Consider the following 18686-nt stretch of genomic DNA (forward strand, 5'->3'; position numbering starts at 1 on the left):
CTTTGCTCCATCAAGCTCCTTTGATTTTGAGCACCTCTGTAAAGTCTCATCTCATTTCCTGCTGAAAGGAGAACAATCACAGCTTCTCCAGTCTTTTCACAGAACTGAAGCCCTTCATTCCTGCCTGTATTCCATTAAATCACTTCTGCATCTTCTCTAAGACTTTCACATGCTCCCTAAAATGTGGTCCCCAGAATTTAATGCGCTAATCTAGCTGAGAGCCAATCAGTATAAAGATTTAGTGTAACTTTCTTGCTTTAATTCTCTATTCTTATATTAGTAAAGCTTTCTTATCAGCCTTCGCCACCCCCTGCCACCCTCCAAAATGTGGGTACATACTCTTCCCCAACCCCTGCCCAAGCCCAATCTCTTTGTTCCTACGCTCCCTTCAAAGCCAATTTAGTTTATATTGGCCCAGATCTAGGGCTTTAAACTAATTAGTGGGGGGAGAGGGTGCAGGAATAGGGGAACTTACAAAACCTAAAGTAAAGGAAAGGGTACATGTGCAGGTTAATGTTGAGGATGTTCCACTAATTAAAAGAGTAGGGGACACGAGAGAGGTTAGTAGCGTTTCTACAAATAAGGTCCAGATAAAGGCTGGTATAAAGACACTTTACCTGAATGCACGAAGCATTCGAAACAAAGTGAATGAGCTGATGGTACAAATCAGCACAAATGGGTATGATCTAGTGGCCATTACGGAAACGTGGTTGCAGGGTGACCAGGACTGGGAACTGAATATCCAGGGGTATCAGACATTTAGGAAGGATAGACAGGAGGAAAAAGGAGGTGGGGTAGCTCTGTTAATAAAGGATAACATCAGGGCAGTAGTAAGAGAAGATGTAGGCTCCAAAGAGCAAAACGTGAAATCGTTGTGGGTGGAGATAAGAAATAGGGGAGAAAGTTGCTGGTGGGTGTGGTCTATAGGTCCCCAAATAATAATTTTGAGGTGGGGCGGGCTATAAACAAGCAAATAATTGATGCGTGCAAAAATGGAATGGCAATAATTATGGGGGATTTTAATCTGCATATTGATTGGCTGACTCAGGTCAGACGCGGTGGGCTTGAGGAAGAGTTCTTGGAATGCTGTCGGGATAGTTCCCTTGAACAGTACGTAATGGAACCCACGAGCGAGCGAGTTATCTTAGATCTGGTACTGTGTAACGAGGCAGGTAGAATTAGGGATCTTCTTGTGAGGGATCCTCTTGGGATGAGTGATCATAGTATGGTTGAATTTCTGATGCAGATGGAGGGTGAGAAAGTAGGGTCCCAAACCAGTGTCCTCTGTTTGAACAGAGGGGAGTATGATAAGATGAGGACTGAATTGGCTAATGTAGATTGGGGGTGCAGATTGGTTGGTAGGACAGCTGAAGAACCGTGGAGGATTTTTAAGGAGATCTTTTTCGGTACTCAGCTGAAATATATTCCGATGGTAAAGAAGGACTGTAAGAAAAGGGAGAACCAGCCATGGTTATTCGAAGGAAATAAAGGAAAGTATTAAATTAAAAGCCGATGCATACAGAACAGCTAAAAATAGTGGGGGATTGGAAGATTGGGAAAGATTTAAAAAAACAAAGAATGACTAAGAAAGCAATAAAGAAAGGAAAGATAGAGTGTGAAGCTAAACTAGCTCTAAATATAAAAAATGATAGTAAATGGTAGCACAGTGGTTAGCACTGTTGCTTCACAGCTCCAGTGTCCTGGAGTTCGATTCCCAGTTCAGGCCACTATCTGTGTGAAGTTTGCACATTCTCCTCGTGTCTGTGTGGGTTTTCTCCAGGTACTCCAGTTTCCTCCCACAATCCAAAGATGTGCAGTTTAGGTTGATTGACCATGCTAAGAAATTGCCCCTTAGTGTCTAGGGATTAGTGGGTATGATATGGGGGTAGGGCCTGGGTGGGATTGTGTTCAGTGCAGACTTGATGGGCTGAAGGGCCTCTTTCTGCACTGTAGGGTTCTATGATTTACAATTCTATGATTTACCTCCCATTTCCCAAAAGCCTGTGTCGTACCCACAAGGCACAAGGAAGAAATGTGAAAGAACTCTCTTTAGTTGCCTGTGTCAAAACAACTCAACAATAGGCAAAAAGTTTATCACAATTCAGAACAAAGCAGTCGTGTGATTAGCACTCTTTACGCCACCTTAAACATTCACTCCTCCACCACTGTGCTGAGGGACAGCAATATCAGTAATGCTGCAGTAACTTGCAAGGGTTCCTTCCAAATCCATGAGCTCCACCACTTAGAAAGCAGCAGGACATACAGGATCACCAACGCTCACAAGTTTCATGGCAGGCCATACATCATCTTGACTTGGAAATGCATTGCCTTTCTTTTATTGTCATTGGTCAGAATGTTGGAACTCCCTCCCTAATAACACTATGGGTGTACTTGCATCGCAAGAATTACAGTGGTCCAAAAAGGTGGCTCACCAGTGCGTTTTCAAGGACAGTTATGGATGGCCATTTAATCGTGGTGTTGCCAGCAATGCCTGAAGTAGTTGAATGAAAAAATATTCAAAGGTAGACTTGGTATAAATGTTTTGAGTTAAACCACTGTATGCTGCAATTATGCTAGAAAATGGATTTTGATGCACCTGAAGGTTTATCGTGAACTAAATAATAAAGAATCCTACAGTCATATTGGAACAGTATAATGGTTTACCTGAGTACAATTGTTGGATTATGTAACATGAGCTTTTGAAAGCCCCAATTCTATGGTGGTTACAACTGATGTTTGTGTCTGTATTTAATGAAATAGAATAGAAAATGGTCTTCAATACTAAGTATTGAAAAATGCAGAAATGCTGTTGATATGTTGAACTCTCTCTCGTGCCAAAGTTTTATGTCCTTGTCTCCAGCAAAACCAATATATACTCTCATCCCAGCTTGATCCCCCTAAACTTGCTAGCAAAGTCAAGGCCAATTGGATTAAAAGGGACAGCGGTGTAATGTTAGCTGTTTTCCAATCCTCCAGCACTTCCCCAGAGTCCAGCAAATTTGATAAATAATCACTAAGGCATCTGCTTTACTTCTGCCATTTCTTTCAGAACCCTGGGATGCATTCCATCTGGTCCCTGGGACTTGTCTACCTTCAGTCCCGTTAGTCTACCAAGCACTACCTCTTAGTAACAGTAATTGTATTCAGGACCTCATCTCCTACCATTCCTCTACCTTTAATATTTGATAAGCTATTTGTGTCCTCCTCCGTGAAGACTGACACAAAAAACTTATTTGAAGTCTCAGCCATTTCCTCGTTACCCACCGTTAAATCCCCCGAGGTGAGTTGCTTGTCACAGAATTCCTAACCTCTGACCTGTTATTATAGTCACAGTATTTATTTGGCTGATCCAGTTAAGTTTCTGCTCAGTGGTAAACCTCCCAGGATGTTATCATGGGAGATTCAATGATGGTTGTGCCATTGTACACCAAGGGGAGATGGATTTTTATTGGAGATAGTCATTGCCTGGCACATACATGTCATTAGACAGCCGAAGCCTGAATGCTGTCCTGGTTGTGCAGCCTGCAGGCACAGATTGCTTCAATACCGAGGAGTTGCGGATGGAACCAAGCACTTCATAATCAGCAATGAACGTACCCACCTCTGACCTTGTGATGGAGGGATGACCATTGATGAAGCAGCTGAAGCTAGTTGCATCTAGGATAGTGTCCTATAGTGAAGTCCTGAGTTAGAGGTATTAGTTTCCAACAATGGCAATCATCTTCCTTTGACCCTAATCCCAGTTTGAAGTATTCCATCTGATTCCTATTCACTTCAGTTTTTTTCAGGATCCTTGGTGCCAAACTCAGTCAAATGCTGCCTCTTGATTTCAGCCTCATGAACTCAGCTCTTTTGTCCATATTTGGACCAAAGCTGTAATAAGGTCTGGAGCCGAGGGCTCTGGTAGAATCCAGACTGAGCATTGTTGAGTAGGTGAGTGCTGACTAAGAACAGAAAGTGCTGAAAAAACTGAGTAGGCCTGGCAGCATCTGTGGCGAGAGCAACACAGTTAATGTTTTGAATCCAATGTAACATAACTCTTCAGAGAAGAATTGAGTTGAACTCTGAAGAAGAGTCATATGGACTTGCAGCGTTAACACTTTCCCTCTCTCTCCACAGATGCTGTCAGACCTGCTGAGTCTTTCCTTCATTTTCCATTTTTATTTTCAATTTCCAGCATCAGCAGTGTTTTGTTTACTGAGTAAGTGTTGTTTGCTAGCTCTCTTGACAGCACCTTTCATTTTTTTACTAATGATTGAGAGTAGATTGGTAGGCAATAATAGCTGGATTGGACTTGTCCTGCTTTTTATGGACAAGTGACATTTGGATGGTTTTCCTCATTTTTGTGGAGTGCCGGTGTTGTAACTGGCATGGAACAGCTTGATTAAGGTCCCAGTTGGTTCTGGAGCCACAAGTCTTCAATATTACAGCTGGGATGTTGCCAGGAGGTAGCCTTCACTGTATCCAGTATATTCTGCTGTTTCTTGACATCACTTGGAATCAATCCAATTATCTGAAAACTGGAATCACAAGTACCAAAGACCTCGGGAAGAGCTTCTTATTGAAGATGGTTGCAAATGTTTCAGCCTTGTTTTTGTACTTGATGTATTGTCACTCCATTATTGAGAATGAGGATATTTCTAGAGCTTCTTTCTTCAGTTAATTACTCATTTATCCACAAAGACTCATGATTGGATGTGGCAGGACTGCAGAGCTTTGATCTGATCTCCTGGCTATGGGATCATTTAGCTCTGTCAATTGCATATGATTTCTTTGATTTGATTTATTATAGTCACATGTATTAGTATACAGTGAAAAGTATTGCTTCTTACACACTATACAGACAAAGCATACTGTACATAGAGAAGGAAAGGAGAGAGTGGAGAATGTAGTGTTACAGTCACAGCTAGGGTGTAGAAAAAGATCAACTTAATGTGAGTTATGTCCACTCAAAAGTCTGGCTACAGGGAAGAAGTTGTTTTTGAGACGGTTGGTATGTGATCTCAAACTTTTGCATTTTTTCCCCGATGGAAGAAGATGGAAGAGAGTATGTCTGGGGGGTGTAGGGACCTTGAGTTTGCTGGTTGCTTTTCCAAGACAGCGTGAAGTGTAAACAATGTCAATGGATGGGAGGCTGGTTTGAGTGTTGGAGTGGGCTTCATTCACGACCCTTTATAATTTCTTGTGGTCTTGGACAGAGCAGGAGCCATACCAAGCCGTGACACACCCAGAAAGAATGTTTTCTATGGTGCATCTGTAGAAGTTGGTGAGGTTGTAGCGGACATGCCAGTTTTCCTTAACCTCCTGAGAAAGTAGAGGTGTTGGTGGGCTTTCTTAATTATAGTGTCAGCATGGAGGGACCAGGACAGGTTGTTCGTGTTTTGGAACCTAAAAACTTGAAGCTGTTGACAATTTCTACTTCACCCCCATTGATGTAGACAGAGGCATGCCCTCCACTATGCTTCCTGAAGTCAACTATCTCCTTTTGTTTTGTTGATATTGAGGAAGGGATTATTGTTGTTGAACCACCGCATCTGATTCTCTATCTCTTTCCTACATTGCGTCTCATCATTGTTTGAGATCCGACCCACAACGGTGGTGTCATTAGCAAACTTGAAAATCGAGCTGGAGGGAAAAGGTGTATAAGGATTATAGTAAGGGGCTGAGGAGACAGCTTTGTGGGGCACCGGTGTTGAAGCTGATCGTGGAGAAAGTATTGTTGCCTGTACTTCCTAATCTACAGACCACAGTCAGTAAGTCTAGGATCTAGTTGTAGAGGGAGGAGCTGAGCCTAGGCCATGAAGTTTGGAGAGGAGTCTTCTATAGGAATAATGGTGTTAAAGGCTGAGCTGTAGTCAATGGATAGGAGTCTGACACAGGTGCCTTTGTTATTTAGGTGTTCCAGGGTTGAGTATAGGGTCAGCAACTTGGCATCTGCTGTGGACCTGTGCGCCGATAGGCAAACTGTAGTGGATCCAATCAGTCTCATAGGCAGGAATTGATTTCTGCTCTTTAGCATGTGTGATCCTGTGATGTATCTTCAGTAGGTTGACATTTTGTTTTTGGCATGCCTGCTGTTACTCTTAATAAACTCTCTTTCTCATATAGGCATTCTGAAGAGAAATGTGGCAAAGGATTAGTGATTGTTGATCTGCTGGATGATTTCAAGGGGTGTTATAGGATGTATGTATTTCAGTAGGTCTCATAAAGAGGTTCTGTTTGACAAATTTATTGGATTTCTATGAGGATGTGACTAGTGCGGTAGACAGAGGGGAACCGGTAGATGTGGTGTTTCTTGATTTTCAAAAGGCGTTTGATAAGGTGCCACACAAAAGGTTGCTTCAGAAGGTTAGGGGGCATGGCGTTGGGGGTAAGATGTTAGCATGGATAGAGGATTGGTTGTCTAATAGGAGGCAGAGAGTTGGTATTAATGGGTGCTATTCTGATTGGCGGTTGGTGACTAGTGGAGTGCTGCAGGGATCAGTGCTGGGGCCTCAGCTATTTACCATTTATATAGATGATCTGGAGGAGGGGGCTGAGTGTAGGGTAACGAAATTTGCTGGTGACACAAAGATGAGTGGAAAAGCAAATTGTGCAGAGGGTGTGGAAAGTCTGAGAGGGATCTGGATAGGCTGAGCGAGTGGGCAAGGACCTGGCAGATGGAGTACAATGTTAGCAAGTGTGAGGTTATCCACTTTGGCAGAAATAATAGTAGGAGGGATTACTATTTAAAGGGAGAAAAGCTGCAGCATGCTACAGTGCAGAGGGACCTGGGGGTCCTTGTGCATGAGTCACAAAAACCCAGTCTGCAGGTGCAGCAAGTGATCAAGAAGGCGAATGGGATGCTGGCCTTTATAGCGAGGGGGATAGAATATAAAAGCAGGGAGGTCTTGCTGCAACTGTACAGGGCACTGGTGAGGCCGCAGCTGGAGTACTGTGTGCAGTTTTGGTCGCCGCACTTGCACGAGGATATTTTGGCCTTGAAGGGAGTGCAGAGGAGGTTCACTAGGCTGATACCGGAGATGAGGGGGTTGGACTATGAAGAGAGACTAAATAGACTGGGTCTGTACTCGTTGGAGTTTGGAAGGATGAGGGGGGATCTTATAGAGACGTATAAGATAATGAAAGGGATGGATAGGGTGGAGGTAGAGAGATTCTTCCCACTTAGAAAGGGCAGCAGGACTAGAGGGCACAGCCTCAAGATAAGGGGAGCTGCAGTTTAGAACGGAGTTGAGGAGGAACTTCTTCACTCAAAGGGTGGTGAATCTCTGGAATTCTCTGCCCATTGAAGTAGTGGAGCCTACCTCACTAAATATATTTGTCACGGGTAGATAGGTTTTTGACAGACAAGGGAATTAAGGGTTGTGGGGAGAAAGTGGGAAAGTGGAACTGATCCACTTCAGACCAGCCATGATCTTATTGAATGGCGGGGCAGGCTCGAAGGGCTAGATGGCCTACTCCTGCTCCTATTTCTAATGTTCTTATGTTCTGACCCTTAACATAGTTTAACAGCAAGAATTTATCAACTGTTCATAACTAACACCTTATAATGCATATATGTACAAAGCTAAGGGCTGTCTCCATGCCTATCTCTATATGCATCTCTGCCCTGTAGACATGGGCCATGTGTTTTTTCAATCTGACGATGCGGCCGGTACTGTATCCAGGCCCACAGCCCTTTTATGCTTGATTTTTATTCAACATTCGTGGGTGTGGTGTTTGGGCAGAAAAGGCAGTTGGCAAAATTACCAGAAATTTACAGGAAGATCAGCAAGAGAGAAGGAAGGGACAGTTTTAAATGAGGTCATGACACACGCCTGAATTCCTTCAGTTAAGAGTGACACAGACTGCCTTGGCCCTTGACAGAATGGTGGGAAGATAGAGAAATAGTACTTGATTGTGTTAGGATTGGAGGAGGCAAAGTTCCTGATGGGAGATAGAAAGATGACGTGATTGGCGATGAAAAGGAGAGGAGACATGAGAGAACAGCAGCCAAAGAAAGCACACTTATTCAGATTGCTCAGGCACAACATAGTTAGGAAGAGACATTTCCTGATCTAAACAGAGAATATTCCCTCTTAATCTAGGTGTGTTAAGCATTGTTATATTTAATATCTTACCATTAGGAACAAATTAAATAGCTGTATTAAATGGTAGGTGACTCCATAAAGTGAATTAATTTTCCATAAAACATTATAAATAAAGGTATTTATAATTACGATATTAACATCAGCAAACTAAATGGGGCACTATAAAATTGTGCAGCTAAAGAATAAAAGTAATATACCTGTACGAAAGCTCCTCTGTTCTGATGTGAATGATCTTACATACAGAGTCACTCCAGGCTGCTCTCTGTCATCAGGACTTTGCTGCTGTGTGGACACATTAGTCAAAATCAATCTGTTTTAAATGTTGCAATAAAACATGAAGTGTTTGTAAGTTAAGCAAAGACAGAAAAGGGGCTGGACCTGTATGTGTGTGATTTTTTAAAAATTATTGACATTTTCAATGAATGCGGAGTTAACTAAACAGATTTCACAATTTGACTAATTAAAATCACCTGTTTTCTTTTATAAATCACTGGGGCGGAGGTGCTACATTTGAAATATTGTACCATTTTAGTCAGTCTGTCTTCCAAAGAATATGGATGAACTTGAGATAATTCTGGAAATTATACAACCAGATTTGGATTTTTTCATTTGGATTTGGGGAATGGGATGACTAAGTCATTAAAGTACTGGGATAAATATAGTAGATGAAGAGGTAAGCCTATGATGAGGTATGTTACGTATGATCAATGGAAATTGAGGCTTTACAATTAAATAGCCTTTTAAATTTTGTGCATTTATAAATAGTGCAAATCACCTGTTGGAGTAAACCATCTGTTTTTTGTGTCGTATGTGATAAATGGTTCATATGGGTGCCAAATTCCACCTAATCAGAGGATTTTCTTTGTAGGGATGAAAGCGATTTTAATGAATCCACATGTGTCAAGAAGTAAGTGTTAAAGCATGAATAATAAATTTTCTCCCCTGCTGTTAACTAATTTCATAAGTTACTTGCATGGTGCAAGAATTTTTTCCAAGTGTTATTCAACATTTGTCCTCACCAGGAATCATTTTCATCAAAAAGCCATTCATTTCTTTGATCCTCTGATCAATTCAGAATATAATCTGAACTGGTAACTGATGAGGTGAAAATGTCTTTGAGCTAATATTTTTAAAATGGCGGGGGGGAAGGTTGTTACATTTTCTGAACAACTATACATTGCCTTTATATCGTGTGATTTACAATGCAATATCTCAGCTGGAAATGGCTGCAGGTGAAAAATGAGGATCAACCTTAATGTGATAGACAAAGACACATTAAAAGATACATTTTCAGGAGTCTTTTGAATGAGGGGAGAAATGTCACAAGACAGAGAGCCAAATTGTGAATGTAGCAGAGAATGGAACTGAAAGGGCTGAGCATTCTGTAGTTGAAAGTAGAATAAAGCGAAGAAGGCCAAGAAAGTTGATCACAAAGAGTGAAGGACACACAAATTGATGTAAAATCAGTGAGGTCGCAGATTTGGAAAGGAGCAAAGTCACAAAAGAATTTGTAGATGGGAATAGGTATTTTGAAATTGATGCAAAAAGATCCATTGAAGATTGATTAATCCAGAGATAATAAGGCAACAGAACTTAATGAAGGATAGCATAAGGGATGACAGCTTCGGACTATATTGACTACAAAGGGCAAAACAAGGATTTTGTCTTTTTGCAGGATGTGAACATCATTGACACAGCCAGCATGTTTGCCCATTCTTAATTAACCTTGGGAAGGTAGTGATGAGCTGTCTTCTTGAACCACTGCAGTCAAAGGGATGTAGGTCCATCCAAACTGCTGTTAGGAAGGGAGTTCCAGGATTTTGATGCAACAACTGTAAAGGATTGGTTCCAAGTGAGAATGATGTGGTGTTTGGAGGGGAACTATCAGGTGGTGATCTTCACATGCATTTGTTGCCCTTGTCAATATAGGTGGTAAAGGTCACAGGTTTTGAATTTCTGTCAGAGGAGCCTTGGTGAATTACTGCAGTGCATCTGTACATCGGTAGTGGAGGGAGTGATTGTTTACGGTGGTGGGTGGGTGCCAGTCAAGCAAGCTGCCTCATCATTGATGGAGTCAAGCTGCTTAAGTGTTGCTGGAACTGCACTCATCCAGGCAAGTAGCGAGTACTCCGTCACACTCCTGACATGTGCCTCCTGGAGTCTGATTTGAGCACTCTTGATATGAGTTACTTATGCTGCAGAATTCCAACCTCTGACCTGTTCTGATAGCCACGGCATTTATATGGATGGTTCTGTTCCATTTCTCGTCAATAATAACCCCAGATTGTAGATAGTGGAAGATTCTGCAATGATAATGCCATTGAATGTCACGGGGAAATGGTTAGATTCCCTCTTGTTAGCAATAGTTATTTGTGTGACGTAAATGTTACTTGTCACTTATCAACCCAAACCTATATATTGTCCAGGTCTTGCTGTATATGGATACGGACTGCTTTAGTGTCTAAGGAGTAAAGAGTGGTGCCGCATATAATGCAATCATCAGCCAAAATCCCCACCTCTGAACGTATGACAAAAGGAAGGTCTTTTATGCTAGGTATCACTCCAGTCAGTGGAGGATTTCCCCCTGATTCTCATTGGCTTCAATTTTGCTTGGGCACTTTGATGCCACTTTCATTCAAGTACTGTCCTGATATCAGCGCTCACCTCTGTTTTGGAGTTCATTATTGCATGTTTGGATTAAGGCTGTAATGAGGGCCTTGGCAGAATCCAAACTGCGCATCAGCGTGCAGGTTATTCCTAAGTGCTCCATGATAGCACTGTAATGACTCCTTCCATTGCTTTGCTGCTGATCAAAAGTAGACTGATGGGGCTATAATTGGCCAAGCTGGATTTATTCTGCTTTTGTGGACTGTACTTATCTGGGATAAATGCCAGTGTTGTAGCTAGCTTGATTAACATCACGGTTACTTCTGGAGCCCAAGTCTTCAGTACTATTGCTGGGGCAATCAGGCCCATAGTCTTTGCAGTATCCAGTACTTTCAACCACTTTTTTAAAATATCACAGGGAGTAAATCAAATTAACTAAAAATTGGCATCTGTGGTGGTGTGGGGCCTCAGGAAGAGGCTGAGATGGATTCATTTGGCACTTCTGCCTGAAAATGTCTGCAAATGCTTCAGTCATGTATGTTGCACTGATGTGCTATGCGCTTCTCATTGAGGATAAGATTATTGTAGAGCCTCCTCCTCAAGTTAGTTTATTCACTGCCAATCATGACTGAAATACGACAGTACCACAGAGCTTTAGATCTGTTCCATTGGTTGTAGGATCTCTTAATTCTGTCCATTGTGTACTGCTTCAGCTGTTTAGCAAATTGTCCTGTGCTGAGGTTTCACCCATTTGGCACCTCATTTTTAGAAACACTGCTCCCACACTCTTCGTTGAACCAAGATTGATCCCCCAGTTTAATGGTAATAGTAATTTGGGGAATATGTGGTTGAATACAATTCTGCTGCCAATAGCCTACAGTGCCTCGTGGATAACCATTTTTGAGTTGCTTGATATGTTCAAAATCTATCCCATTTAGCACAGGTATAGTGCCACACAGCATAATGGATGGTATTTTCAATGCAAAGATGGGACTTTGTTTCCACAAGGATCTGAGTGGTGGTCACTCCTACCAATACTGACATCAACAGATACATCTGTGACAAGTAGATTGGTGAAGAAAAAGCAATCAGTCATGAGAAAACTGCAGAGGGGTTAAAAAGGATAGCCCACCATAGGGGAAATCATCAGTGATTTGACCAAAGACTAAGCAGAAAATGAGATGTGTGTCAAAGAGGGAATATGGCAAAACCGGGCATGGATATGGTGACAAATTGAAGAACTGTTGGTCAGGTTAAGATAAGTTCGTAGTTGGGGAAGATAGAAGTGTTTAGAAAGAGTATTTGGAGGAAGAGGACAAAGATCCAGATAAAGAGATATACTGACCAACGTTAGAAAAAGTGATTTGAGCACAGCAACCAAACTGATGCAATGAGATAATAGTAATAGGCAGAGTAGCGGTTGCAAGATTAAATATTGACATCTTCGTAAGACTATAAAGTCAATCTAACCTTCAGTTTAATCATGTAGATGTGAATGGGACTGTGCAAAAGAACACTGTAGTAGAAGAATAGCAGTCAAGCAGTTGCAGAAACCGGCAGAGTGGAGAGTACAATGCCAATGCCATTTGTTACCTATCATCAGCAAGGTTTAGAAGAATCCACAGATTATTTTGTCATAATTGATGGGAAATACATGTTCCAGTAAATCCCTCAGGACTTCTCCTGCTCCATTGCCATAGCTTTAATTTGGTGCTAATGCCATTTTCATATGTTGCATCATTGGAGTAGGGGAAGACTTGAGCAAACTTTACTGATGATTTTAAAAGAGAGAATTTAATAAAGTTTCAAAGTAAATAAATGAAAAATCCTCAGTGTATTTCATTAGAAGCTTTAGGAAATAAAACTTTTTTAAGTGAAAACTTTAAAACAATATTTACAATATTTAAACCAATTCATTTTGGTGAGGTTTTAAAGAAAAGCATACTAACGTGTATAACCTAGTGATTTAGATTAAAGCACATTGTTAGAGCAAATTGAGGGAGATTTACTATGTATATAATCATGCTATAATTGACCTGTGAATGCTTAATGCTGGCATTAGGTTCCCAAAGTGAAAAAATGTCCATAGAGTTGACATCCCTCATTGTTAAGCACAAAGATTCACCAAAAAATAAATGAGCGAATCATGTCCACCACAACCTTTCAGAGATTAAAGTTTATTTTTTTTTCACTTAAAATTTGTTTCACTGTAAACAAATTAATCAACATATTAAATGACTGGGCATTTGAAGTGGTTAAATTTTTCTGATGCCATCTTCAGGTATATTAATTTAAAATGTTAGGTCAGCTCGCAGTTCCATCAATAAATGCAGTTTTATATCTGGAATCCAAGGCAATGCAAGAATTGACATCAGAATTTTTGCTTTAGAGAAAAAAAATCAAACTGATTTCCCATTTTATGATTGGTTAAAAGTGTAAATGATTGAACTATGAGGCCCTCTGTTCAAGTTCATTATAAGGATTGCCACTTGGGTGACTCGTCTTTGGAACCATACTTCAAGATATATCTCTGCTTTCTAATTGGGAAGAATAAAGAGAAAAGATTTTGGGTGATCATAGAGCTTTTAAATATATATAAATTTGACTTTCCCCTGCTAATTTTCAGTTTTGCTGCCTGTTGCTCTTTATTTGGCTTGATACATCGATTTTAAATTCCTGTTATTCCTTGTTCTCCTTCACAATTTCTTGCTCAAATTATAATGTTCTATTTAATATGACTGTTGCTGCTAAACCTGAAAATGATGTACACGATACCCTATGATTTCAGAGAATGGATAGAGAAATGACAATTGCAAATAGAAAATGTCACTTAATAATTTGAAGTTTCCTAGTTAAGTTGATTTTGATCTGTCTGTTTTCTTGAGAACTAAAAACAGAAGGCATTGCATAACTGTTCATTTTTAAAAGAACACAGACTGGAAATAATTTTTAAAATATTTTATGTGTAGATATGCTGTTTTCACCAATTGCATCTCACAAAATGCAGCTTTACATTGATGATTTATTTTCAGTTTGTTTTACGTAGCGAGACAGTACCATGCCTGGAAAGTGATAAAACGTTTCAGTGATGGTAACCACTTTATCACATCACTTTTTTCCTGATTCTTAGGCCATACTATCATCGATCTGACCATTCCTATGTCATTTTCATCTGACCTGGTAAATGATCAACAAAATGCAACATCAATATTCATCTCTTCAAATAGCTCAAAAGTGTAATTTGTTTGAATCTGCAGGGGCTGTTTCACAGGTACTGGATAGTTTGGAGGAAATCCATGCACTAACAGATTGCAGTGAAAAGGACCTGGACTTTTTGCACAGCGTTTTCCAGGATCAACATCTTCATACACTACTCGATGTGAGTCGTTTTTTAGCCTTTTGTGTATGGCTTCAATGTTCTATTCAGGGGTCTCTGAAAATCTTTCTTTAAAATATTTGGTAATTACTCACAGTGATCTTATCATTTTGTTTTGGAGTGTGTAGCGGGGAGAAATGGATTATGGATTCATGGTGGTACTGGATCCTGGAATAATCCAGGTACATGGAGAAGCAGATGCTGATTTGAATTCATAATGTAAAATAATTGGCAAGGCAATGTAATAGAATCGTGGAGTAGGGGGGCAGGGAGTCCAGGTTCTGATAGGCATTGCGAATTTTCCTGATGCATGGAGCGGGAGTGGGCAGCACGTGCGCAATCCAGCGGTTTGTAATTCTTCAGGCCAAGGGCAGGCAAAAAGAAAATAGCAGCAAAGTTCTCATTTGATCTGGAGCAAAAAGCCATAATCTGGAAGAACCAGGCAGGGGACGGGGAGTGGTCCCAAAGTTAAGATGAAAGTGGAGCAGAACAAGAGACTCAGAGCCAAAAAAGGGCTGTAGTTAGTGATCAGAGGGAGCCCAGGGTAAGCCTGGTCATCAGAGAAGATTCAGGAGATGGCCTGGTCATCAGAGGGGGCTCGGGAGCAGCCCTGGCGACCGGAGGGGGCTCGGGAGCAGCCCTGGCGACCGGAGGGGGCTCGGGAGCAGCCCTGGCGACCGGAGGGGGCTCGGGAGCAGCCCTGGCGACCGGAGGGGGCTCGGGAGCAGCCCTGGCGACCGGAGGGGGCTCGGGAGCAGCCCTGGCGACCGGAATGTCTTCTGCAATGAATTAACCAAGGCTAATCACATTAGCAGACTTTTTTAAAATTAAGAGTTAAAAGCTGTGCCGAAAAAAGCTAACTTAAATGAGGTAAAAGCACAACATGTGGAATTAGAAGAAGTTCGTCCAGATGGTAATACGGTTGAATTAGCTAGAATTCGGTCGCAGATGAAGTATCTTGAGATGGAAAGGGATAGACAAATTAAAAAAGCTAAAGTTTGAAAGAGTAAATAGAGCAAAGTAATGGAAATATGAAAGCTTGAACTTGAACTCAAGATAGGGAATATACCTGATAGCGTAAGCTAGTTGGACAAAAGCTTAATTTATTGGGTGAACTAGAGTCTAGCACTTCAGGTAAGGAATCAAGCCCATTGCGAGTTTTGATATAACGAGGAGTCTGTGCATCATGCCTAAATGCACTGAAGATGGAGTTTAGAGATTTTTTGTCTCATTTAAAAAGGTGGCTGCCAAGTTAACGTGGCCAAAGGGCACATGGACTCTTATTTTGCGAAGTGTTTTGGTCAGGAGGGCTCTGGATGTATTTCTTAGCCTTTCTGAAGAACAGTCTTCAAATTGAGGTTTTATAACTGCATGAGCTTGTCCCTAAAGCATATTAGTTGGAATTTTAGACTCTGAAGAAGAAACAAATGAACTAATTGTAGAATTTACTAGGAAGAAATGCTGTTTCATGGATTGTTTCAATCAATGAAGTTGGAACCAACCTTTGAGAATGTAAGAGAGCTAATAATACTGGAAGAATTTTGAAAACAGCATCCCAATAGCTATTGGGTCACCATGGAAGACGATTGGATTTTTTTAATATGGGAAGCAACAGTTCTGGCACATGGGTATGCTAAATCATGTAACCAGCAAGGAGACAATGATTTTCTATTTGTAAGCCCATATGGAATCTAGAGGAATAGAAAAGAGAATAATTTGAGTAAAAAGGAAAATTTTCTTGGTGGAGGTTTATCCATCTGGTCTTGATCAAAATAATGAAACAATAAGAACTGTAATGGGGGGAGTGAGTGAAGAAGTTTTAAAATTAGGGGTTATCCTTTTAGGACCAAGATGAGGAGGAAAATTTTCTTTGAGGGAAGTGCGACATTGGAACTCTGAAGGTGGTGGTGACGGGGTCATTGAATATTATTAAGGCGGGGATAGATAAAGTCTCGTTCAAGGCATTCAAAGGTTATCGGAGGTAGATAGGAATGTAGACCTTGAAACACAGACAGATCAGTCATGATCTTTTTGGATAACGGAGCAGGCTCGAGGAGCCAAATAGCCTATTTCTGCTCCTGTGTGTTATGTTTGTATTATTTTGAAGAGCATTGCCAGTCAGACATACATGGTTTCTGTTGCCAACCCAAAGGATCCAGCGAAGGTATGTTTCTGTTAACAGAAGAGTGAAATAAAACCCAGGTTGCTCTGTATAAAATTGAGAAACCTAAAATCCACGGGAAAGCCATTGGTCACATATAACATGATTAAAATGCATCCATATGTGAGGAATGAAAGGCCACCAGAGTATTGTTTACAGTAAAACTTGAAAGGTTGATAAACCATGGTACAAAATAGAAATACAAGCTGGTCAAGATGTTTCTAAAGAAAACTTTAATATACTCTCATTATCTTTGGTTGACCGTAAATAAACTGGGGAAACAAACATGTCATTGTTGGCATTCAAAGGGTGTAAGTGCAAATACAGGTTCTGAGTTATGATGTTTAAATTCTGCTAATCCTATTGTCACATGTACTTTCATTTTGGTAAGCCTTTGTACCTTTATGTACTTGTAGAATGAAATTTAAAGTTTTTATAGTATGTAATAATCTGTATATTAAAAGGCATTTTGTGTAAAAAAAAATCCTTCATTATAAGAACATAAGAAATAGGAGCAGGAGTAGGCCATCTAGCCCTTCGAGCCTGCCCCGCCATTCAATAAGATCATGGCTGATCTGTTGTGGCTCAGTTCCACTTTCCGGCCCTCTCCCCATAACCCTTAATCCCCTCTCTTATCAAGAACCCATCAACCCGCTTCTTAAAAATATTTAGCGAGGCAGCCTCCACCACTTCAACGGGCAGAGAATTCCAGAGATTCACCACCCTTTGAGTGAAGAAGTTCCTCCTCAACTCCGTTCTAAACCGCCTCCCCTTTATCTTGAGGCTGTGCCCCCTAGTCCTACTGTCTTTTTTGAGCGGGAAGAGTCTCTCCACCTCTATCCTATCCATCCCATTCATCATCTTATACGTCTCAATGAGATCTCCCCTCATTCTTCTAAACTCTAACGAGTACAAGCCTAGTTTATTCAGCCTCTCCTCATAGCTCAATCCCCTCAACTCCGGTATCAGCCTAGTAAACCTCCTCTGCACTCCCTCCAGGGCCAAAATATCCTTGCGCAGGTGCGGCGCCCAAAACTGCACACAGTACTCCAGCTGCGGCCTCACCAATGCCCTATACAGCTGCAGCAAGACCTCCCTACTTTTATATTCAATCCCCCTCGCTATGAAGGCCAGCATCCCATTTGCCTTCCTGACCACCTGTGTTGAAGCTGCTTTCTTCCAAGACTGTAAGACAGAGGAGCAGCCACTCAGCCCATCGTGTCTGATCCACCATTCAATCATGGCTGATATTTTTCTTGTCCCCATTCTACTGCCTTTTCCCCATTCCCCTGATTCCCTTATTAATCAAGAACCTATCTATCTGCATCTTAAAGATACTCAATGACCTGACCTCCACAGCCTTCTGTGGCAAAGAGTTCCACAGATTCACCACTCTGGCTGAAGAAATTCCTCCGCATCTTTATTTTAAAGGATTGTTCCTTTAGCCTGAGATTGTGTCTTCTGGTTCTAGTTTTTCCTACTAGTGGTAACATAGTCTCCACATCCACTCTATCTAGGCCTCGCAGTATCCTCTAAGTTTCAATAAGATCCCCCCTCATCCTTCTAAACTCCAAGTACAGACTCAGAGCCTTCAACCCTTCCTCATACAACAAGCTCTTCATTCCAGGATCATTCTTGTCAACCTCCTCTGGACCCTTTCCAAGTCCAGCACATCGTTCCTTAGATATGGAACCCAGAACTGTTCACAATATTCCAAATGGGGCCTGACCAGAGCCTTTTGCAGCCTCAGAAGTGCATCCCTGCTCTTGTATTCTAGCCCTGGCAACATGAATGCTAACATTGTAATTACCTTCCTAATTGCTGACTGAACCTGCACATTAACCTTAAGAGAACCTTGAACAATGACTCCCAAGTACCTTTGTGTCTATGATTTCCTAAGCATTTTCCCACTTAGAAAATAGTCTGTGCCTCCATTCCTCCTTCCAAAATGCATAACCTCACACTCTTCCACATTGTATTCCATCTGCCACTTCTTTGCCCACTCTCCTAATCTGTCCAAGTCCTACTGCAGCCCCCCTGCTTCCTCAATACTACCTGTCCCACTACGTATCTTTGTATCATCCTCAAACTTAGGAACAGTGCCTTCAGTTCCTTCTTCCAAATTGTTGATGTATAGCATGAAAAGTTGTGGTCCCAGCACCAACCCCTGAGGCACACCACCAGTCATGGGCTGCCATCCTGAAAAAGACCCCTTTATCCGCACTCTCTGCCTTCTGCCAGTCAGCCAATTCTCTATCCATGCCAGGATCTTACTCTTAACACCATGGGCACTTAACTAATTTAACAGTCTCCTATCCAGCGCCTTGTCAAAGGCCTTCTGGAAATCTAAATAAATCACCTTCACTAGTTCTCATTATCTAACTTCCTCGTTGCCTCATGAAAGAACTCTAATAGATTTGTCAGACATGACCTCCCCTTGACAAAGCTGTGC

At 41.4% G+C, this 18686-nt stretch overlaps 1 protein-coding gene across 11 annotated transcripts in view; it reads left to right on the forward strand.

Moving 5' to 3' along the window:
• caska (calcium/calmodulin-dependent serine protein kinase a) overlaps positions 1-18686 on the forward strand; it is a 417836-nt gene that overhangs the window by 281526 nt on the left and 117624 nt on the right. For all 11 annotated transcript variants that reach the window (XM_080203831.1, XM_080203835.1, XM_080203832.1 and 8 more), the window contains one exon: positions 13955-14076. In XM_080203831.1, the coding sequence (XP_080059957.1) occupies positions 13955-14076 (122 nt within the window). The remainder of the gene's footprint in view (positions 1-13954; positions 14077-18686) is intronic.

This window comes from Carcharhinus amblyrhynchos, chromosome 15, assembly GCF_965287045.1.
Source record: "Carcharhinus amblyrhynchos chromosome 15, sCarAmb.v2.hapA, whole genome shotgun sequence".
Lineage (NCBI taxonomy): Eukaryota > Metazoa > Chordata > Chondrichthyes > Carcharhiniformes > Carcharhinidae > Carcharhinus > Carcharhinus amblyrhynchos.